The 23,363-nt window shown below is 36.1% G+C and overlaps 3 protein-coding genes and 1 long non-coding RNA gene across 9 annotated transcripts; 3 read left to right on the forward strand and 1 right to left on the reverse strand.

The window, feature by feature from the left end:
* Positions 1–389: 389 nt before the first annotated feature.
* Positions 390–17,127, reverse strand: LOC6502155 (homeobox protein 5). Of its 3 annotated transcripts, XM_014904467.3 has the most exons (6): positions 15,930–17,127; positions 14,473–14,748; positions 4,833–5,030; positions 3,596–3,678; positions 2,888–3,000; positions 390–2,805 (listed from the first exon to the last, which is right to left on the reverse strand). In XM_014904467.3, exons 1-6 carry the CDS (start codon positions 16,592–16,594, stop codon positions 2,566–2,568), a joined length of 1,575 nt encoding a protein of 524 aa, XP_014759953.1. In that variant the 5' UTR covers positions 16,595–17,127; the 3' UTR covers positions 390–2,565. The 3 variants fall into 3 exon arrangements, with proteins under 3 accessions (XP_014759953.1, XP_032309347.1, XP_001966108.3); XM_032453456.2 differs by lacking the exons at positions 14,473–14,748; positions 15,930–17,127 and adding an exon at positions 8,734–8,895; XM_001966072.4 differs by lacking the exons at positions 14,473–14,748; positions 15,930–17,127 and adding an exon at positions 5,309–5,569.
* On the forward strand, positions 9,053–11,165 carry LOC116655556. Its single transcript, XR_004310625.2, has 2 exons — positions 9,053–10,549; positions 10,805–11,165. It is a non-coding gene; the product is annotated as an uncharacterized LOC116655556 (long non-coding RNA).
* Positions 17,128–17,509: 382 nt separating the features above from the next.
* LOC6502260 lies at positions 17,510–19,202 on the forward strand. Its single transcript, XM_001966074.3, has 2 exons — positions 17,510–17,825; positions 17,888–19,202. The coding sequence occupies exon 2, from the start codon at positions 17,888–17,890 to the stop codon at positions 18,890–18,892; it is 1,005 nt and encodes a 334-aa protein (XP_001966110.1). The 5' UTR covers positions 17,510–17,825; the 3' UTR covers positions 18,893–19,202.
* A 71-nt stretch (positions 19,203–19,273) lies between these two features.
* On the forward strand, positions 19,274–22,180 carry LOC6502261 (ras-related protein Rab-40C). 4 transcript variants are annotated; one of them, XM_014904500.3, is made up of 6 exons: positions 19,274–19,551; positions 19,614–19,714; positions 20,481–20,617; positions 20,684–20,907; positions 20,971–21,193; positions 21,247–22,180. In XM_014904500.3, the coding sequence occupies exons 3-6, from the start codon at positions 20,485–20,487 to the stop codon at positions 21,462–21,464; spliced, it is 798 nt and encodes a 265-aa protein (XP_014759986.1). In that variant the 5' UTR covers positions 19,274–19,551; positions 19,614–19,714; positions 20,481–20,484; the 3' UTR covers positions 21,465–22,180. The 4 variants fall into 4 exon arrangements, with proteins under 4 accessions (XP_014759986.1, XP_032309363.1, XP_001966111.2 ...); XM_032453472.2 differs by having other exon boundaries at positions 19,619–19,714; XM_001966075.4 differs by lacking the exon at positions 19,614–19,714.
* The last annotated feature ends 1,183 nt before the right edge of the window (positions 22,181–23,363 follow it).

Below are 23,363 nucleotides of genomic sequence, written 5' to 3' on the forward strand. Positions count from 1 at the left end.
TCCATGATCTTTAAAATACTTTTTTTGTGCCGGAAATATTAATATTTATTAATTTGAAAAATATTTAAATAGATAATGATTTACAAATTATTAAATTATTTGTTTTAATTAAATAATTACATTCCAGTTAAAAGGGTTAAAAACACCCCACATCCTTTTATTAATCATTTTATGATGGAATATTGATTTTTTGTGAAATCAATTATCCATCGATTGGATATAATTGTACGGATAGTCCTTTTCTCATATAATAGATATGAACACCTAGCCTGAAAGTAGGCTTTGATTTTAGGTCGGCCCATAAAACTATGCTAAAGAAAACCCCATTTTGTTAATTTTTTATTTTCTTTTTTTTTATTTAGGATTTTTTTTTATACAATAACTTAACATTTTGTTGGTTTTTGTTTTCTTTTTTTTTTGGAATCGGAAATTTACAATATTAAATATTGATTTTATTGCTGCTCGGGCTGCCGTTCTTCTTTACTGATTTGTTTGCGGATTTTTGCATAATTTGGTTTGGAAACAATATTGCTATTTCATATATCTGTCTGTTTATGTATACATATACATATATATATATATTTGTTTTATTTTTTTATTTTTCTTTTTTATTTACTTTACGTTTATCAAATGCAGCACATATATGCTTAGGCTGTAGGTGTGTAAGTGTGGGTGTGTGAGTGAGAGTGTGGGTGTTACTTCCTTTTCGGTGTTCTCTTTACTTTGCTATTTGGTTGCTGCTTTTATTTTCGCTCAGTGTAAACTGTCTTGTACCTCGCTTTGCTTGATTACCAGCTTCATTGCTTTTGATTTTTTTTTGTAATATATTTTTATTTTTTAATTACCTCTTGTTTTTGTTTTCCCAACTAAGAAAAATACTGAGTGAGAGGGGGTGAGGTGGTTGGAGGGGGCGTTGTGCAGAGGGGGTGGTGGTGGTGGTATGGTGGTCTGGTGCCTAAGCTGAAAAAAAAAACGGTGGTTCTTCCTTGTTTTTTTCTACACTTTTCCTGGCCTCTTCTCTCGCTCTCCTTCTCTTTTTATTTGAAGCTTCTTCAAAGAGAAATAAATAAGCTTCTCTTATTTAAAACCCTCCTTTTCCAGCACCGGTCGAGCTTACATCGAATACAGTTATTTTCTTTGATCAGCCGCACTAACAGTGGGCCCCAAAAGTCAGTGCACCCACACTTTCAGAGCCCAGAGTGTGAATTCATGTATATATAATAATGTATTTAAAAAATAATTTCTCATTACTTTTAGCCTTAGAAAATTGGGATTTTTGTTTTTAATTTCATTTTCTACTCATTCCTCGCTTTATTTTTTTTCTTCATTCATATATATATGTATATATATAGTATATACGCGTGTGTGTTTTGTATATGTATGTATGGGTGTGTGTATATTTGTTTTAAGGTTTAACATTTAATTTACTTTCATCAGCTTCATCGTCCTCATATAAATAAAAATAAATACATTATTCTTTATATTAATTTTTTTTTATGCTTTTCGTTTTGCTTTGTTGTTTTTTATTTATTTATTTTGTTTTGTTTTTTTTTTTTTTTAGTCATTTATGCATGCAAGCAGCAAAACGTTCTTCGATTTAATAATTTTTTTTGTTCAGTTTTTGTTTAGACTTTTTAAACGTTCCTCGTCCTATCTTTTAAAAAGCTGCACTAAATTTTACAATTATAAAAAATCCATACACATATATGTGTAATATATATGAGTTTTTAGGTCGAAGTCGCGTTACAAAAAAAAAAAGAAACGAAAAAAAAATTATGTATATATGTATAATAATGGTGAATTGCAATTATTCCAGACTAACAAATATATATATAAATATATAGATGTGTTTTTTAGCTTTCTCTTTCTCTTTTCTTATTTTTTTTTTAAGATTTACAATTCAAGTTTGGATTTTTTGTAGCAATTTTTTTTTTTTTCAGCCGCGTTGCTGCTGCTATAATTTTGGCTCTTAGTGTGGCGCTGCTGCTGCTTGTCCCGTTATTTTGCTGCTAGTTGGTTTTTTGTTTTCTTTTTCAAACTTATTTTGTTTCTGTATTTAGTTCTATTTCGTTCTTTTTTGCTAATGTTGGTCAGAGAGCTTTTAATTTTTTTCCTGCTATTATTTTTTTGAGTGTTTTTTGTTTTTGTTGTTTTACAATTCAAAGCAAAGCCAAGCGATTTATGCGGCATGAAAAATATCAACAGCTCCGGTTTCGGTTTCCCCAAAAAACATTAACATCCAAAAAAAAAAAGACCGTTAGCCGGTAAATGTCCCCCTCCTCCATCCTTTTTTTTTTCTTTGCTTATGCTTATGTTTTCTGTTCATTTTCGTTCATTCTGATCCTTTAGCTTTCTTTACTCTCTTCTTCTTCAACCTTTCGGTTGTTTTGTTTTCATCTTCTGTTTCGTGTTTCCCCTTACAATTGCCAACGTCGCGTTTCTTTCTTCTGCTCCTCCTCTCTCCTCTCTCTTTTGTTTACTGTTATCTTGTATATTTCTGTTCACTTGTTTACTGTTCTCTGTTCTCTCTGTTGTTTACTGTTAAACTGTTCATTGAACAGCTGATTATTGGATCACACAGCATCCCTTCTTCTTGTTCTTCTTCTCATCGATGACCACATGACTGGCGGAGGTGGGTCCCGGCACCACCTGCTTGGATACCTGTCCCAGATTGGTCACCCCATTATTGGCACCACCACCGCCATTACTTTGATCCGCCGACGTCGCTGATTTTTCGCCTCCAGTTTCCAGCTTGCCGGCATGGGAATTTGTACCATTTTGTGCTGTTGCTTGATTCTGCGAGAGCTGTGCATTAAGAGAGAGAGAGAGTGCATTATGAGAGAGAGAACTAAGAGAGAGAGAGAGAGATTAAGAGAGAGATACTCACGTTTGTTTTGGTCACGCTCTCGCCAATCACCGTTCCGCCGTTGCAATTATCATCCGCATGTGCGCTTCCATTGCCTATTGTACGGTCCTCTGTGGGTGTGATGGGTTTACCGCCTGGATCGGAGGGGGGGTTACGAAATGCAAATATAGAAAAAAATTAGAAAAAAAAAAAATAAAAGGGGGAAACCAGAAATCAGTACATGAGAAATAACAATTCCCACCCACAAGGTTTTCCCACAAAACTAGTTATTTTTTTATGAGGAAGTCTTTCAAGGCCTATAGATCTTTATTATATAATAGATATTATAATATTTTTCATTAAAAGACTATTAGAAAGTCCAAATAATGGCTATAGTATAGTTTTTTAAGACTTCTGAGACCGAAACGTGCCATTTTCAATGATTTTCCAAAAAGGAAATAAACAAAATGTCAAAAATAATATACTAGGTGACCCCCAAATATTAAATTTAGATTTTTTGGTTAAAAGAAATATAAATAAACGTGATGGAATGAGAAGTGCATTCAAATAAGCAAGAATACAATTTTTGTTGACTAAAAATTGGTAATATGAAGGTATATTCCAGTTATCTATAGATTCTATCTTGATTTTATGAATATTTTTTTTTACTTTTTGTCTAAATATTGATGATTACTATTTATAGATACTGCTTTGGAAGCCCTATATCCCTAATATATACCCACTACTTACCCCTAATCATGTTCACGATTTCATCAGCCTCTCTGGAGAGATCGCCGCCTGGACGAAATGGATTATCCCAGCCGGAGTCAGTGCTGCAAGGCAAGAGTATGGGAGAATTAATATTTATTTTAAATAAAATATTAAAAAAAAAGTGTCTCTATAAGGCAGTTCTAGATCTACCTTTTGGGATTCTGGACATATGTACCTTTGATGGGGAATTGAGGAGGAGGGCTGTGCTTTTTTTTACTAATTAGTTTTAATTAAAAAAAAAAAAAATAATATTTTTTTATTTCTTGGCCCCTGTTTAGGTGCCACCTATGAGAATCGAGGAGGAGGGCGCTGTTTATTTTAATTAATTAATTTATTTTTTATTTAAAAAAAAAAATAAATTTTTTAAAATTATTTTTTATTTTTTGGCCCCGTTTAAGTGCCAAGTATGAGAATCGAGGAGGAGGGCGCTATTTATTTTATATTTAAATTAATTTTTTATTAAAAAAAAAATAAAAAATAATTTTTTTAATTTTGATTTTTTGGGCCTGCTTAGGTGCCACCTATGAGAATCGAGGAGGAGGGCGCTGTTTATTTTTATTTATTAATTTATTTTTATTAAAAAAAAAATAAATAAATATTTTTTAATTATTTTTGATTTTTTGGCCCCGTTTAAGTGCCAAGTATGAGAATCGAGGAGGAGGGCGCTGTTTTTTTAAATTAATAAATATAATTTTTTATTTTTAAATTGAAGAAATGGAGCCATTCCAAGGCCATTAATATTAAGTTATCTTTTTTAAATATATTCCATTGTTTCAAAATAAATGGAGAATCAAAGTAATACTTTTATTTCTCTAAATATAAAGGTAAAAACATTAAAAAATCTATAAAAAATTATAGAACCATTATATAGTTAAGAGATCTTTAGGATATACAGGATCTTAAGGAGCAGAATTCTTCTAGAAGGTGTCTAGATGTTAGAAGAATTGGGTTTCCTAAAGAGATCTTCTATAGGTGATTTTTTTTTATAAATAGAGAATACTTTAGATCTCTAAAAGTTTAATTTTTTAACTCAAAAAGGTGGAAGATATGACTTTTATGAGTACTATATGATACCTGGTACTTTTGATGATCTTTACTTTGTTTTTCTTTAGATCCTCTCCTTTAGACGGACAAACGGACAGTTTGACAGTGGAACTAGAGCACTTCTCTACAAGATTACTGACAAAAGGACACTTTTAAAGGGACAGGACAGTACCTCTGTTGGCGGTCATAGGCCGCTCCCAGGCCGAGCTGGTGCTGCTGCTGCATCGCCGCCACCGCCGTCTCGTAGTCCAAGTTGTAGTTGTAGGCGAGTCCGCCGTCTATAGATTCCAGCAGGTACTCAGCCGGTGGACAGATCTGCTGCGGCTGGCTGCTTTGGTAAATGGAGACGCGTACAATCGAGCGTTCCGATCTGAAACAGAAACAAAAAATCAAATTTAATTAAATTAAACAATTAAAAATAGAGAAAAAAAAAATAAAAGAGCAGAAACAAAAAATCACGCATCACCGAATGTGACCTTAGAATAGTTGAGCAAGTGCGTCATCCTACGGAGGAGCCACCTCAATGTCAATTAAATTAAGTCGTTTGCCAATTGGCTTTCAAATCAGATACAATTTCAAGTCTAATTCCATTTCTTTTTTTGGCCAAAATAGGTAATGGAAATGAAATAAAAAATAAAAAATAACTACGCTTCAATCATGCTCCTCTTGACAGCATCCGATATGGCGCAATTGAGGACCGACATTTCCGGCTCATCCTCGTCGTCGTCGGGACCCTCGTCTATATAGTGTATCTCGTAGGTCTCGGACTCCATCAAGTCCTCGTCCTCGTAGGGAAAACTGCCATTATCCAAATAGAGTCGACTCATTATGTTTTTTTTTGTAAACGCACTTAATTCGATGAAACCAAAACGAAATCTGACCCAACCGGACCGAATCGGTTCTAAACTAAGTCTGATTCTACGGTCATAGGTTACTTGTTTTTCAAAAAAAAAATTAAATATTAATGTGTTTCAAAGGCCTACTTGATTTTTTTAAATTTTTAATAATTATAATACAAATTTTACAAAATATAATCAACAATAAATTGTATTTTATTTACTTAATTATTCTTATTTTTCATTTTAATTTATATTTACAATTTTATATTTAATTATTTATAAAAATTTTAAGCCAAAATACTAAAAAAAAACAATTTTTCTTCAATTTGTTCCTTCTAGTTTCCAAAACTGGCTTCAAAAAAAAATTTTTTGAATAAAACTCAAAGTAATTTTCTATTTTAAATTTTTTTAACATTTTTCCATATTTTTTATATATATTTTTTAGACAAAAACCTCTCAAAACCCCCACTTTTAACCCTGAACTTGATTTATTTATTTTCCCAATTTCAGTTGGCCTTGAAATAAACTCGAAAAATCAGTGTTTGATCAAATGGATTTTGATTTTATGGCGCACTTTACTTTATTTTACAGGTAACTATTTTTTTTTTCTATTTTATTTCTATTTTTTTATATCTATATAACTGGTTTATGTCGATGACTTCATTTATGACAGACCGATTGGATGGGAGATACGAGAGTTAGTGTAAAAATAGAGGGCTTTACTGAACCGAAACGCACTGTAAGCGATCTACGAATAGGCAGAACAAAAGGGAGGAAACAAGAGACAAAGAGAAGGCTCCAAGATCATAGAATCATAAGATACTTTTGTATCTTTTATGTAAAATATTAAAGAAAAATATGAAAAAAACAATTAAAAATTAAAAAAAAATATATAAAAATAAAAGAATAGGAAGTTAAAACCCAAAATCGAACTAAACAAATCACTGGCACTCTATATATTTGCCCACACCACCTCCCAACCACCCACTACCTCCCACTACCACCTACTATCTGTTTACATTTCAAATACACTTCATAAAAAAAAATGAAAAAAAAATTGTAGGTTTTTTTTTTTTTTTGCCCCCTTTGTAGTAGTCGAACATGTGAAGATTACGTCATGTGCCGAAATTGATATGCGAATGAAAGAGCAAAAAGAACAACAACAAAACAACAACAACAACAAATAACAAGTACAACTGTCTACAACTGGAACAAGAACAAGACTTACAAGCTCACAAAAAAAAAGAAAACAAGTTTTCAACAAACATACGAAGAAAAAAAAGATACATTTCCAAAGTATCTTTAAGATTCAAACACGAAGCTCTGGGTCGCCGGATAGAAGTATCTCAAACACCAGCTTCAGAACCATCTCCACAGCTCCATCTCATGCCTATAAACGCGGATTCGGATTCAAGTGCCCAGCAAATTGAACAACTTAAAAAACAACTTAAAAAACATGAGAAATTAAATGCGAACAAAAAAACAACAAATAAATTACAAAGATCAGGAGTTGGGAGGCAAATGGGGCCTAGGGGGCGGGGGAGCTACATGAACTGTAAATGGGAAACTGAAGTAGACGACGAAGATACAAAACACGAAGAAGAAGAGGAAAATAACAAGAAGCAGCAGCATCAGCTGCGATGAGCGCATCACATTTGCCGCCAACGCTCCAAGAGCAGTGCTGGCAGTCTAGCTGTTTTCCCGCTAAACCCCAAAAGCAGGTGAAATTGAGTTTTAAATAGAGGTTTTTAGCTTGAATTTTTGGGTTTTAAAAATTTATATAATTAAAGTTTCCTAATATTTTTTTTATAATTTTTGATATTTTTTTTTAATTTAATTTTTTATATATTTTTTATTTAAAAAAATTTTTATTGTACTTGATTTTTTAGCTACAACCTGCTAATATTTTAGCGATCAGCTGGAGCTAACTTGGCATCACTGATAGTAGTTGGGATATGACGCCGGCAGCGCGGCGGCTTTTCAATTAGTTTTGGTTTTTGTTTTTGGGGCACACACGCGAGCAAGAAGAAGCAGCAGCAGCAGGAGGAGAAGGGCCTCAAGGGGGCAGTGAGTGAGTGAGTGCGACCGAGATGGCCATATTGAGAGTGAAAATTAATTTAACAAATTATGCGACCAAAAGCCCCACCCGCAAAAAAAATAGAAAAAAAAAACTGGAAAAAAAATAATTTTTCGCGATTCTGCACTTGAAAAATGGAAAAAAAAAAACATAAACACACACACACATACCAACACTAATAAAAACAAACACGCACAGGCACTTGCAGGTAAATCAAAAGGGGAGAAGGGAGGATGGGAGGGGGAAAGAGGAGAACTGCAGCAATACGGCGGGTTTGTTTGTTTTGTTGTTGAAGGAATTTCATTCGATTTTATAATTTCAACACGTAGCCATATATATACTATAATATATTGTATAATGTGTATATATATATAGTATAAATAACAGCGACTAAGGCTAATTTATGTACAAACAAGGCGCTATTTTAACACAGACACACATACACATACATACACTACCACATTTATTTTAATTGCGTTCAGTGGGGTAGCTTAAAGTGGCCAAAAAGGGGGCTAAGTGGGCGGGGGGAGGGAGAGATCCATCCACGGGTGCGGTGGCTCATCTACCGCTCTCTTCTCTCCCTAGCCTCTTTCCCTCTTTCTGTTTTAGTATGTCTATGTGTATGTGTCTGTATGTGTGTGTATTATTTTTTGCGATGAACTCACTCACTGCGCGCATCCCATGGAGCAACTAAAACAACAACAATTACAAGAGTACTACTAGCACTAGTGTGTGTCTGTGAACCAAATAGCCCGAATTACTTTCACATTGTTCAATTTTTGTGCCATTTTTTATACCATTATACCGTAGTTTGCTATTTAATTCAAGCGTTTTTTTTTCCGCCCCCCGCCCACCACCACCACCACACCAACCACTTGCACTTGCGTGTGCCTCTCTCGCCTCGCCTGGCCTCTCCCACCCCTACCTTCTCTTTCACACCCACACACTCACATGGGGTCTCACCCTAGCGCGCACTCTTTCCACACGCACGATTGACTTTGGCAAGGTAACTGTAACTGTTACTTATTTTTTCCCTCTTTTTTGTTTTGTTTTATTTAGATTAGATCTCTTTGGATTGCACTTTACCGTTAAGAGATATTGGCTAGTGATGGTAGGTTAATAATACCAACTAAATATTAAGTTAGTGAAGCACGCACCGTTTCAAAAAAAATCCACGCGCGCAAAAAAAAGTAAGAGGGGCGCGTATTTGATGCTTTTTCGTTTCTGTTGTTGTTGCGCTTTTTTAGACGGCTTTTGCGTTCTGTTGTGGTTGCGATTGGATTGCCTGGCTAAACTGAAACTGAACTGAACTTGCTGCTAAAAAGTAAAAGATACAAAACACAAACGCTCGCACACGAGCATGCCAGCACGAATGTTTGCAGGAACTATGAGAGAGAGAGAGAGAGAGCGCGAGAGAGTGGGAGTGAGCGCGGCTCTCTCGAAGTTCGTCCAGCGTTGCCACCTAGCTCAAAGTAATGGCGCGCTTTTGAAAGTTTCTACCATGGATAAATTACTTCATGGATTTTAGAAAAAAAAGTATTTCTTTTTCATTAATTTTGATCTTTTTCATGCACTAAAACTATTATATTTTATTTTAGTAGAAAAAGGGAAATATTATGGAATAAAACTCAACCAATTAGATTTCGTAGGTAAACATTTTATCCAAAAGAAAAAAAAAAGCAATAAAAGTTAAACTTTTGAACTCATAAATCACTGTTTCTTGAATGTTTTATTTTACAACAGAAGAACATTCACGGCAAAAGACACAAAGAACAATTAACATGCTGTTTAATGAGCTTTTTGTTAATGTGCTCCAGACACTCCCCGACCCAAACACACCATCTATCTTTTGTCATGCTTTTATTGCGATCTATTTTCAAGCGAAACAAAAACATTTCCAAATTTTTCATTTTGCACATTTCCTGGGTAGGAAATCTTAGCGTTTTCGGGCAAACAAACGAAAACAAACACAGCAGCCGGCAATTTGTGCTTTTGTGTGTGGAATTTTGGCAGCTGCCGTAGAAAAACCAGATATTACACTAAGCTACAAGGTAGAAGAACAAGTTTTCAGGAGTTTTCATTTTTAATAATTTTTTTATTAAAGTTTTTGAGATTTTTTTTCGAAAAAAAGAGTAATTTAATTAAAATCAAACATTGATGTAAAGTATTTCCTGTTGTTTAGTGTTTTTGCGTCGCATCTTGTAAATACGCAACAAGATGCGCAATAAGAAAATCCGTACTGGCCACAAAATAACAAAAACAAAAAAAAAAAAAACAGGAACATGAAGCGCGCATTTTGTAAAAATGGCAAAAACTGAAAACAAACAAAACTTAAATGCGCCACATCTGGCAACATTGCTAAAACCAACAAACATGACATCACTTTTTTGCGCACTCACCAAAGTAATAAAAGCACGCCCCGAGTTGGGGCGGGATGGGTGGTGGGGATTGAAAGGGCGATAGAGAGCGGCTATGGCAGCGGAGAGCGAGCCAGCGCGTCGCCGTTTTACCGCTCTCCCGCTTAAGCTCACTCTTCCACTCTCTCTCTCTCGCTGTCTCTCTGGCCCATGTTATACACAAGCAACGGAGCGAAAATAAAAAATAATAACACGAATGAGAGAAGGGAAACATAAAGGTAAAAATTGGGGAAGCTGCTGGAATGGGGCTGATCGGATGAAGGGAGGGTGGGGGATGGGGGGATGGGGGAGTGGGAGCATATCTCCCCAGTTGATTAAAAACAGTGTTGCCACCGGGCTGCCGAAAAAATGTTGGGTCCCAATCGCCCCCAACATCTTCTTGGTCATTTATTTCCTCTATTGTTGTCAAACAGACGGTGAAATGAACACAAAAAAAAAAGAAGCGAACCAAATGACACAAGCTGACATCCCAGAAAAACATCAGAGAACAAATGCGGCAAACTATTTGGAACGCGCTCACAAACCAAAAGAACCATCAGTGACAAGCACACCTGAGGTTGGTTAGATAGGGAATTACTGCGGCTCTATTTATTTACATAATTATTATTTATTTATTTTTCCCATCTCTAATTGTTAGATCTTTATAGTCCGATAGTAATTGAAATATAATTTCTCATCTCTATGTTCCATCTCTAACTTCCTTTTAAATATTAATATTAATTTATAAACATATTTCATTCTGTTTTAATTATAATTTAAACTTTAATAATAACAATTTTATTTATATTTATTTTTTTAATCCCATCTCTAGATCCTATTGGAACTCCCCTGACTGTGTCACGTAACTAGGTAATAGGACCAGAGTGCACGGTGGGCTGGCAGCTCAAAAGCGATCCCATTTGAATACGACATCATGCATAACTAAAGTTCTGACCACAGAGCTCTATATATAGAATTTACTACTCCCGATTAATTCTTCGCTTGATTTACGCTCCCCAATATTTTCGGGGGCCTTAAGTGATTTGAGATTATTTTGTGCTATTGATAACTCCCTACCCGACTGCCTGACTGCCTGCCTGACTAAAAAATGATAAGGATTCGCCTCGAAGATTGATGATGACATTGGTATCAACAAAAATAATATATATAAACGATACTTTATTGTTTTTAAATGGATATTTTTTAATGGGTATTACCTACAAAGGTGCAAAATGATTAATCAGAATATGTTTGGCTTAAAATTTAGATTTTTTGGGGGGGGTCTACCCATCTTAGGAAACAAATTTTAGTTTATTTTGACCAAGAAAAATGATAGAAATTGGCATAATTCCCAAACATATTGCGATTTTCCTAAAATCGGCACAAAAATATAAATATAAATATTTAAAAAGCTATTCTGTGGCGTATTTGGTATTTCTGAAATATTTTTCACCTTTTTTTTTCTCAAAATTTCACGAGATTGATGGATTTTTATTCATTTTATGAGTAATAGTTGCAGATTTTTATTATTGATGGGCTATTTAAAGAAATATTTTAGGAATAAAGTTGTTTCTAAGAAATTTAATATTTCTTTTTCAATTTTTAAACCAAAACTATATATTAGACTTGTTTTTAACGTTTTTTTTTAGAAAGGAAATTGGTAATTTCCACAGTTCTCGCATAAAAAAACAGCAACAAAAGAATGGGAAGATCCAAAGCTATAGCTCCCTGGCTATATAGACGGTTTGGTAATTACACACGCACTGCTGACCAGCGGCACAATTACCGTTAGCATTACAAAAATAAAAAAAAAAAAATAGAAAAAAAAAATGTGACAATAGCTTTTCTCTTTTGTTTTTGTTGCTGTTTTGTGTTGTCTGGGACCGTCTGCCTATGATGATAATTATGATTATGAACGGGATTATGATGATTATGGTATATGCATGTCAAGTGTGCCGTGGGTACCGGAAAATCAATTGACTGAGTGACAGGCCGGACAGTTTGAGATGTACTTTCACAATAGCTATAGATATGTGCAAGGCCCACCACCATCACCACCGGCCCGTCCGATCAAATTTCTATAGTTGGGGGGGGCAAAAAAAAAAAATTGGAAAACGAAATCATGTCGAGGTCAGCATCTTCACACAGCCTCCTTTCATTAGGTTTCAACTGAAAAAAATATAAGAAAGTTCCAAAAAATAAGTTTTCAATTAAATACAATCCTTTTTTATCCGATATTCTCATATACGATAGCTAAGGACATAGAACTCTTGATTTATCATCTCTAGGACATCGCTATCATAAAAAACTATCGGTTTAAAGATGTGAACCAGGCTTCAAAAAAATGAAATGCAAAAAACCTCGAAAAAAATAATCTCTTCTATTAATTACCATTTTTTTGTAGTGTTTCTAGGTAATCAATAGAAAGAAGCAACAGCACCTAGATTGCGGGCTTTTCTTAGCAGCATTTTTTTTCATTTAATTGTTTCTTTTATGTTTTTATTCCTTTTTGTCTGACTAACTGTAAAGAAAGAAAGTTCTACAGCAAGTGGCGAGCTCAGAGCCGATGACATCACGCTCTATCGGCAACTTTAAGCTCAACACACACACAACACACACACAGATACACACTCACACCCAAAAAAGACACATAAGAAATTCAAAAAGAATTGGAAAAAGAAACACGCATGGCGAACAAAAAGGTCACAACATGTGTTAAGTCTAATCTCTTCCCAAAATGGAATATGCCACCTAGGCGGATCAAAAAAAAAAAGGAAGGAAAGAAACAAATTGTCAGCAAATTTGATTTGAAGACCATAAGACACCTTTCCAAACATGGCATTTTTTATGGCCACTCACTGTCATAAGAAGAATCAAAAAAGATAATAAATATTCAAGATCTAATAAATCATAGAAATGGTATGCGATAGTTATCCCCCCAAATAATTAATCGCATTAGTTGCACATATCTAAAGCAACAATCGATGAACGAGCTTAATAGCGCCACTAATGTTATCGACTTTAAGCCCAGAACTAAACTAAAGCGCTCGTTTCGAATTTGCGGTGGGTGCGGTAGATACGCCTTCTAATACAGCTACAGATACAGATACACACCATGAAGATGCAGTGCACCCGAAAAAGATGTGGGTCATCAACCACCGAATGAAGTTGACCCACTTATATACACATAATGCTTTAAAATGCACACATACACATACATATGTACATGGACATGGACAAGGCAGGCATCATTATGTAATAAAACGATGACGCTGTTTAACGGTATTCTTGGCAGAGCGCCGGCGCATTATAACTCCAATTTGGAGTTCCCTCGGTGGTTGGGACATGCGAATAACGGATAACCAGACGGAGGCGAACCCAAATAAACAAACCCATCTCCTTCCAATCGAACTGATAACAAGTGAGAGCGGGAGCGGGAGAGAGCGGCAGAGAGAGCAGAAAGGATGGGCTATAAGGATCCAAGTACAGTGGTTGCTATACAATTGGAATTCTTTAATCCTTAAAGGGGTTTTAAAAAATTTTATTATTATTTTTTAGGTTTAATTTATTTTATTTTTTGCCTGCTTATTTTTTCTTTTTCGTTGGAAGTATTTATTTTTTAAGCCTTTTTTTATTGCTTCCGCAATTATTTGCTATTTTGCCAATTCTGCAAGTTTCTTATCATAAAAAAAAATCTTTGAAAACGGCGACTACTGTTTCAAGTACAGTGGAGCCTGAAACTATTATATTTTTAATAAAAATAATAAAAATGTATAAAATTTTAATAAAAAACTTAAATTTCATGAGTTATGTTTAAAAAATTATAAAAAAAAATTATATATTTTTATCACTTGTCCCCAGAAAACGTAATTTTTGTGAATTTTAAATATTTTTCCTCTAAAAACCACCCCAAAATAAATATTTTCCAAAACTTTAAGCCAAATTGAAAGCTTTTCTTTAGTTTTTCTGCAAGTTCTATAAGTTTAGAGACCACTGTGAGTGGGTTAAAGCAAACAAAGTTTTTAAATCAAACTGCTGACGACGGTGAGCGGTAATTATCGATTTAAAAATTTGTGTGTCTGAAGCTTCCTGGTCTTTGGGGGTTTTGAAAAAGGGGATGAGAGTGCCCCCCGAGAGTTCTTTGGCCGCTATTTGGGTTGATGTTGGTGGGAAATGCAATACCCATCCAGGCTAGACAAAGCGGCTCACTTATGGATTAGCCCCAAAAAACATTGCCTAACTCTGTAAAAAAAAGGCAAAAAAAAGGTAAAAAAATGAAACAAAAGTGAAAGCTGCCAAAAAGTCATTAGACGGAAGTCTTAATGAGGAAAAAGTAGGCCCTAATCGGGGCACATTGTACATACCATCGCGTACAATCATTAAAAAAAAAGGGCCCGACAAAAAAATAATAAAAAATTAAGACTACAAAGATGAGAAATAAAAAAAGAGACCGCTTTTTTTTATTTCTGGAAGTATAGTACATGGGAACATTGAACTCACTCTTCCTGAACCTCGATGCCGCTGTCGTCCATGTTCGCCTTGGCGTAGTCTCCACTGTAGCTGCCCGAGAGCGGCAGGTGCGACGGATGCGGATGCGGATGCGTCGCTGCCGACTGCGGCTGTCCAGCGGCGGCAGCGGCAGCAGCATCTCGAGCAAAGGCAGCGGCAGCGGCAGCATCGAATCCAAAAGTGGACTCCACGTGCTCCGACAAGGGAGTCGGCGTCTCGAAAACCAGCGTCTCCACCATCGATCCTTTCGAGGAGCCAAAGGAGACGCTACAAAAAAAGGGAGAAGAAAAAGGGGTTCAAATATATATAATTCTAAAAATATTTCTAAAAATAAGTCATTTAGAAGCTCTAATTATAGACAAAGAACAGGTGAAAATTGAATCTTTTTGGGATGTTTTTTAGGTAATTTTCAAGATATATTCTTTTCTTATAACTAGGATTTTAGGATCTATAGTTCTATCTCTTGAATTATGATAAAATTTCATTATAATTCCATACCATAACATAATAAAGCTTATACTACTAAAAAAAAGGGTTAACCCCCAAGAAACTAATATTTAATAACCAAATATAACCAAATATTACATCATAAAATAGTAAAAAATCACCTAACCCCCTAATTTAAATTTTAAATAAAGTTCTCCAGCCAATAACCCTTAATTTAGAACTCCCAGTGTCACCTTAATAAACAGAAATCACTAAAAAAAAACCGGTCTTTTAACAAAATTTGAATATAAAGGCCCATTTAAAAGCTTTGTTACGAAATCCCCCCCCTTCAAACTGTCCCAAAAGGTGGTCTCCATATAAAAATATCCATCCATATAAGTTCTAAAGTGAAAACCGGAATGGGAATGAGTTTTTTTTCAGTTATAGATAAATATTTTATTAAAAGAGAGGTTTTCTACTTCCTGAAACTCAAAAATGAGAAGAAATAGATCTCCAAAAATTATTAAAACTATTTTATAATTTTATTTCAACAAAAATAATACAAATTTATTCAAAATAGATTTTAAAAACATATCATTTAATTATTTTTTAAGGCAAAAATTTAAGAAAAGATGAAATACATTTATTACAAAGTTTGATTTTTGATTTTTTTTTTAGATTAACAATATATTAAATTTTTTGATTAATTATTTTTATAATTTTTTCCACTGCCTTGTAGAATGTATATATTTTTTTTTAAACAAACCGTAGGTATCCCATTGTTTCTTCCCCATCCCCTGCCCCCCCTCCCATGCCTTTGCAATTTTTCATGGGAATTCTTTGCGGGATTCCCTCTCCTGCTTCCCGTCCCGTATTGGAACGATTAGTAGTGTCTCTCGGGGGGTATTTAAGTGGATTTTCACACTCGAGTGTAAATATTCTTATTAGCAAACAAGGTGAGAAGAAGAAAAGGTGATAAAGAGAGAGGTGCAAAGTGAGAGAGGAGAAAGAGTATGAATTACCGTTTGAGGCCGACTTGCTTGGTGCCCAGTTTGCTGAGCTTTCCGGGCTTCTTTTGGGGGCGTGGGAATTTATCGCTCAGATCACTGGACAGATCCTCTTCATCAGCTGTTGATGTTGTTGTAACAGTAGTTGCCGTTGTTGTTGCTGTTATGTTAGTTTCTGTCTCTGTCTCTCCTGTTGCATTATTGTTATTTTGATTTTGATTTTTGTTCGTTTTTTCGACCACATTTCTAACCGCATTATTGTTATTTGTATTATTATTATTATTTTGTTGTTGTTGTTGTTGTTGTTGATGGGACGGTTGTATTGTTGTTGTATGCACCAGCGGTAGCGTTGTGGGCGGTGCGATAGAGACGGCAATAGCAGGTGAGGATGATAAAGGAGGCGAAGAGGTAACGGTAATAGTAGTCTCCTCCTCCTCGCTCAACAGACGCGTCCGCTCATCGACGATGGCAGCAGCAGCACCGGCGGCGGCGGCTGCGGCTGCGACAGAACCGTTTGACGTCGACTGCATTGCGGTTGCAGAGACAGAGACAGCAGCAGCAGCAGCGGCAGCGGTAGGAAATATATTCGGTTTCACAGATGTTGTTGTTGTTGTTGTTGATGGTAGCAGTGGGGCATTTTGTTGGGGGGGCGGCGGTGTGGGCGGGGCCAGGGCCAGCATAGGTGCACCAAATAACGGTACTTAGACGCACACTTGTGCAGAAATTACCGCTTGATTGGATTTGAAATTCAAACACACACACACAAACACAAAACACAGTCGGACGACACTCAGTTTAAAGGCAATTTCCGCCGCAAAAAAAAAAAAATAAAACACAATAAAAAAGGAAAACAACAAATATTAGCACATTAGCACCGCTCAGAAACAGAAAACAGCGACTGCGACTGCGGCAGCGACGGTAGCAGAAGAACCAACAGCAGCTGAAGCAGCGGCAACGGCGTCGTTGTCGTTGTCGGTGACCTGCACTTTATAAATTATATACATATATAATTCCCGAAACGATTGCAGAACTTGGCGCCCTAACACGAGTTTATAAATAAAACTAGATGTGCATTTATTAAACGCGAAACGCCAGTGCGAATGTGGGATTATCGTGTGTATATTTGGCTGCGCGTTCAATTTCTGTAATCCAAACGTCCCGTGCTCCGCTTTGTTTCTGTTTATCGCTGGTGCTGGTTCTGTTAAAGTAATGCGCTGCTCTAACGAGTTCTGTTAAAGTTATCGATATATCCGCTCGATAATTGGCAACACTAATTAGTGATGGGCACTTGCGTGAGTCGGATCAAACAGTCATACCAGTTTTCTTGCCCGCCCATCAGTGTTGCCATGGCGGTATTCTAGCGATGACACTATATTTGAATATTTTTATATGCGATATATCATAAAAAGCTTGTCTTAAAAACGTTAATTTGTTTATTTTGTTGCCTAATTATTTGGATTCTTATTGTCTGTTTGGCTAGTAAACCTGTTGTAAAAAATATATATAAAATAATTGATCAAGTAGTCAATGAAACGGAAAAATACCGAGAACAAAGTTGGCATTGAAAGATAATTTCGAACTTGGTAGAGAACATTCCTACATAGCCTCATTCTAGGTTCTGGTGTGCTTCGAGATACACGATCTACAGTTTTTCTGCTTTTTAATAATAATAATTTTATTTCGGTTTTTAATATAAGAGTTTACGAATATTTTGTTTTTTAAAATTTTTTTTTTGTGCAATTGAAATTTGTTGCTGATCACACGACCTACAGCTTTTTTTTTTTATTTTATTATTCGGTTTTATATTTCGGTTTTTATTATTAGAGTTTAACAAAATTTAACTTTTTAAAATTAATTTTTGGTGTAATTAAAATTTGTTGCTGGTTTGGAGAATTTCAGAACATTCATAAGGTAAGATTTTTGGAGAAAGCTGATAGTTCCTGGATATTATAATTCGCAATATCGTCGCACAGATGTCTCACGATAGTATCACATCGCTGGAGAATGTAGAGCACCTGGCGCCCGAGAACGCCGGGAGGACCTTGGAGGAGATTCGCGAGTCGATGCAGCCCATGAACGATTACATGAAGAAGCGTATTGTCCGTGAAGGGGACCTCAACTATGGATGCATTCCGCCTGGAATCAAGCTTAAGGTAATGTTCTGTGGATATTTTGACAGCAGCCGGCCGAATGTCGGAACAGGATTCGAATTGAACTTATTATCTGGCGAGGAGGGAGTTTTCAAGAGCGTGACTGAAGCGATACTATCGATGAGACCCTATGAATGTTCCGAGTTCTCCGTAGCCCGTGAGGCGCTATATTTACAACAGGCTGATCTGGAGGAGAATCTGGTCGATGGCATCTTTTCTCTCGATATCCTGGAGGTGGAGGACCTCACCCTGGTACCGATTGCCCATCCTGTTACCGAGTTCAGTAGCATCTGCGACAGGGTGGAGGATATGCGTCGCCAGGTCGTGGATGCGATAAATCGTAATTTCTTTCATGAGTCGTTGCGCCTGTGCGAGCAGGCTACTTCGCTGCTGAGGAACTTCCAGACCGATCGCGCCGAGGAGCAGGAGAAGCGCTTCAACGGTCTGGTTACCTTCTCGGAGCTGCTACTGCAATGCTACGACAAGAAGCGCAACTACTGGCGTGTTGCGTACACCATACGGGAGCTACGCCGTATTACCAACCAGCCGCCATCTTGTGTGGCCCTCGTCCAGGAGGCGAGGCAGCACGAAGAGATCGGGGAGCTGTACCTGGCCCGCGAGACCTTCTTGGAGGCACTTCGCGCAAGTCCGTCGAACTATGTCATTCATGAGCTGATTTCTGGGATAAATGCCAGAATCATGGCGGAGGAGCAGGCTTCCCAGGACACTACGGATGGCGGTCGTTCGGAGGCAGGGCCGGTCACAGTACCGATAGAAAATGGACAGGACTCCCATAATAATGGCGCCGAAGGATCCACAGCCCCTTAAAATGGCTAGCAACGTTTAGAAACAGGCACACCTCATTATTCCACCCATACAACGTATTTTCGAGCGTAGGACTCAACCACATGCTTTATTTTGGATAAAAAATCTTTGAAATTCTTTTAAATTCTAAAAAAAAAAAAACAGCCCTCTTTCGGTTTAATTTAAGGAAAAAACACTAAATTATGTACCTCTGTCACTATTTGTATCCACAAACTGTGTTCTGTGTAGATTAGTCTGCCTGGAGGCTTAAAAATTACATGTTATGTAATCAAAATACGTTTATGGGTTAAAATAAAATTTATTTTCAAAAGTATTACATAGTAAGTTTTGCATTTTTTGATTATGTTAACAACCCTGTTTCATGCTCCTCACTAATATCGATAGTTACTATTTCTAATTGTTCATCTCTAACACTAGAGCGCATCTCTATGAAGAAATGAGCAAAATTGCAATTTTTTCGCTTAGATTTGATTTTTAAGCAATAAAAACATCCAAACAACAGACGGCTAACAATAACAAATGGACGACATATCCCCCGATTGAATTCAAGCAACGGTGCGGGATTCAACAGCCCTTGAAACGGCAGTGAGCGGATTTAAGGGCGAGGGCTATCGCTCATCACTATTACAAATACGAAAATGAAATTGCGTGCATTCTAAATGGTAAGATAAACGTCAATAAAATGCTTTGAAAGCACTAGTTAACCGACCTATTCACTCTCTAGAGTAGCTGTTTATTTTTAATGAATTAAATGCGGCAACGCAATTAAGCGAAAACAAGCAAAACAGCAACAACAATAACCAAAACACACGCACACCCATGCAGGTAAATGTTTTATTTTTATTTATTTCCCATTTGTTTTTCTTGTTTTGTTTTTTGTGTTGTACAATACATGTGCATTTTTGAAATTGTTTCAAATTGTTTCTATAACAAATAATTGTTCAATTAAACGTTAAATAGTGGCAGGTAATCGATTTAGTCCAAAACACACCCAAAAAATTGCATGCAAGTGTGTGTGTTTTTATTTTTTTTGCATCAAATTGCAAAAAAAAGTGTGCTTGATAAATAAATAAATAAGAAGAGAAATCCCTATTACAGTTCAGGTGCTAAAAATAAATAAAAATAGTAAATATTCCACCGCCCATTTGTTTTGGTTTGGCGATGCACTTTAAGAAATTGCATTTTTGTTTTATTTTTTTTGAGGCCGTGTGGGCTGAGGCGGGCAGCGCGTGACTCACAATATAAATGACTTTAGTTTCTGTGGTTTAGAGAGCGCAGAATAAACAGAAATAGAACGGAATTCCGCCGGTGCATACCATACCGGTTAGCCCGGTTAAGAACTCTGCACCAGTGCGGAACCGCTTTTGGCCACAAATCTTGCCCAAGAACTGCTCACACATGGGTGTCTATTTTTTTATAACCTTGCCCAGTTCCCAAGCCCTATCTAGTATATGTATATATATTCTTGTTCCGGTAGATACTTTGTACAAGTGTGAAGCACACCCTTTGTGGCAAGTATTCTTCCAAGAACTCTATCGTTTTCCAAGAAAAACTGTCTTCCAAACATAATAATAATTAATTATTTTTACAGCCACATGGGAACAATGACCAAGGACTATGACTATCTGCTGAAGGTTCTCCTCGTGGGCGACAGTGATGTGGGGAAGCACGAGATCCTCTCGAATCTGGAGGATCCCTCCACGGAGAGTCCCTTCTGCAGTGGTAATGGTGAGTGTTGAACAGCCTCTCGCTCTCGTTATGGTTATCAACTGGCATTGAACTCTAATCTAATAGACTGCACCTCTCACATCCTCAAAACGGTAGCATACAAAACGACCACCATCCTGCTGGAGGGGAAGCGCGTAAAGCTCCAGCTGTGGGACACATCCGGCCAGGGACGCTTCTGCACGATCATCCGATCGTATTCGCGCGGCGCCCAGGGTATTATTCTTGTCTACGATATAACTAATAAGTGGAGCTTCGATGGCATCGATCGGTGGCTCAAGGAGGTGGATGAGGTGAGCTCTGGAGGTCTTCTTCATTTCTTCATTTCTTTATTAATTTATGATTTATTTTTCTAGCACGCCCCTGGTATTCCAAAAGTGTTGGTGGGCAACCGGCTGCACTTGGCTTTTAAGCGTCAGGTGGCGGCCAAACAGGCCGAGACCTACGCCAGTCGCAACAACATGTCCTGCTTCGAGATATCACCGCTCTGCGACTTCAATATACGCGAGTCCTTTTGCGAGCTGGCGCGCATGGCGCTGCACAGGAACGGCATGGAGCATATCTGGCGTAGTAATAAGGGTAATATATCCTTATAATCCTTAATTATTATCTAATTGAGTGTATGCTTGCAGTGCTGACCCTGCAGGAGCTGTGCTGCAGGACAATAGTGCGAAGGACGAGCGTGTATGCGATCGACTCGCTGCCACTGCCGCCGTCCGTCAAGTCGACGCTCAAGTCATACGCGCTGACCACCTCGCAGTGCTACAACTCCTTGACGCAGAGCTCCAAGAGCAAGAATCGCTGCAAGACGCCGACGAGCGGTAGCCGGAATAGTTGTGCGATCGCGTGATCGTTGCCTTGTATCCGGATCCGGATCTGGACTAGGATTGTGACGGATACGGATACGGATAAGCTGTTGCCACACACTCCCCCACGCAAGCGACATTAACTTTAAATGAACTCTACTTACGTACTCTAGGCTAACAAAAAAAACACACATCCTTACACACACACACACTCATACACACACACAACCAAATGGAATGTCCTTTCCGAATTTCGTTTTCTATTATAATTTTTTATTTTTTTTTTCTATATTTTTTTTTTTTAAACAGTACAGCTTACATTTATTTAATTTGTAACTGCCCCTTGACCTCCCACATCCACACCCACACCCGCACACTCCACCCCCACACTCCAACACCCCCCCTGCTCTCTATCTTTTTGCATTACTCTAATGTTGTTAATATTATTATGTTTGTATAATTCTAATATTTAAAGTGCTGATTTTTTAAGTGCAGCCTTTTCGTACAGCAACACAAAAAATAAAAAATTAATAACTAAAAATATATATAAAAAAAAAAAACTGGAAAAAATAAGAGATTGCGAAGAAAAAGAAAATCATTTTTGTACGAATTAAAAAAAAAGAAAAATAAGAAAAGAAATTAATTATTTTTTTTGTTTTGTTTAGCATTGGATTAAAAAATATTCTTAGAGATGTATTGTAATTGAAGCGAAACACACAAAGGCGAATTGATAAAGATAATTCATAATGAACAACAAAAACAAGAAGAAAGAGGCTTTTACTTTTCGATTCTCCATCCCTTTCAGCTTCCTGGTTGACCCTTATAGCCGTCTCTTTCTCTTTAAATGGGGAAAGTGTGAAAGTTTCGAGTCTAAACTTTAGGGTTTTGAGTTTAAAATATTTTTAAATATTTAAGAGACTTTTTTAGGAGGTATTTTTTAAGATGAAAAGTTCCTAGAAACAATTGTTTTTTTTTGGAAAACTTTAGTTTTTAAAAATCCTATTAGTTACAATAATACTAGTCTTAAAAAGTTATAGATTTATTTATTTAAAGCTCTTTTTAATATTAACCTATATATATGTATTTTGTTTTAAATGTAATTTAATTTAAGCACCCAAAATCTTATAATTTGGAAAGGCTTATGTAAAACCAAGAAAAACAAATTAATCCCCCCTCTGGCGGCTTTAGCCACAAATTGGATTAGAGAAGAAACACACCACATACCCTGGAAATTAAAAAAGAGACGAGGTATTATAGCTATTCATCAGTTTTATAATTTATTGATTTTATTCAAAACAAAAGGAGTGTTTGAAAAAGGTTTACCAAGAATGTAATATATATTTAGAAGGGAATCTAGGTATATAAACAAAGAATCTTATAAAGATTTTAAAAAAATATAAATATAGAAAAATTAAGAATCGTATTAAAAATATCAGGGCTATATGTATCATTAACTTTAATTAATTATTATCCTTAAAAAAATAATATTGAGAAGGGATACTTTATATTAGACCTTTCCTTAAACATAAACTAGAGTTAATTCAAGAAAAAAGCCAACAAATTTATACAAAAATGATCAAAAATAATTTAAAAAAGGCTATAAACCTTCTTTTTTTATTTACTTCCTTAAGAAAAAGTCAAAAACTTCCAAACAAGTAAACTATCGAAAAGAATCAATACTTAAAGAACTTGAAATAAGAAAACCTCTAGTAATAGGATATTAAAAATATTTAGATAGAATAATATATATGATACTATATGCTATGATACTAAGATACTAAGATACGATACTATTTCCAGGGTACTCTCCTCTTCGATAGAAGGCCATCCTCTCTCAGAGTCTGGATCGATTTGTTTCGTTTTCAACATCTGGGGGTTGTCCCATGTCCGATGTGATTAATCGCCTCGCTGCAAACCCAATTTGATATTGTAATATTATTTAA

This window comes from Drosophila ananassae, chromosome XL, assembly GCF_017639315.1.
Source record: "Drosophila ananassae strain 14024-0371.13 chromosome XL, ASM1763931v2, whole genome shotgun sequence".
NCBI lineage: Eukaryota > Metazoa > Arthropoda > Insecta > Diptera > Drosophilidae > Drosophila > Drosophila ananassae.

Excerpts from the sequence above, each read along its gene's own strand:
- LOC6502155 (XM_014904467.3), bottom strand. The coding sequence starts at position 16,594 with ATGCTGGCCCTGGCCCCGCCCACACCGCCGCCCCCCCAACAAAATGCC. Across the intron at positions 5,031-14,472 it reads GGCATCGAGGTTCAGGAAGA|ATCGGAACGCTCGATTGTAC; the intron begins GTGAGTTCAATG and ends TTTCTGTTTCAG. Across the intron at positions 3,679-4,832 it reads GCCTATGACCGCCAACAGAG|CACTGACTCCGGCTGGGATA; the intron begins GTACTGTCCTGT and ends CTTGCCTTGCAG.
- LOC6502260 (XM_001966074.3), top strand. The coding sequence starts at position 17,888 with ATGTCTCACGATAGTATCACATCGCTGGAGAATGTAGAGCACCTGGCG.
- LOC6502261 (XM_014904500.3), top strand. The coding sequence starts at position 20,485 with ATGGGAACAATGACCAAGGACTATGACTATCTGCTGAAGGTTCTCCTC. Across the intron at positions 20,618-20,683 it reads TCCCTTCTGCAGTGGTAATG|ACTGCACCTCTCACATCCTC; the intron begins GTGAGTGTTGAA and ends CTAATCTAATAG. Across the intron at positions 21,194-21,246 it reads TATCTGGCGTAGTAATAAGG|TGCTGACCCTGCAGGAGCTG; the intron begins GTAATATATCCT and ends GTATGCTTGCAG.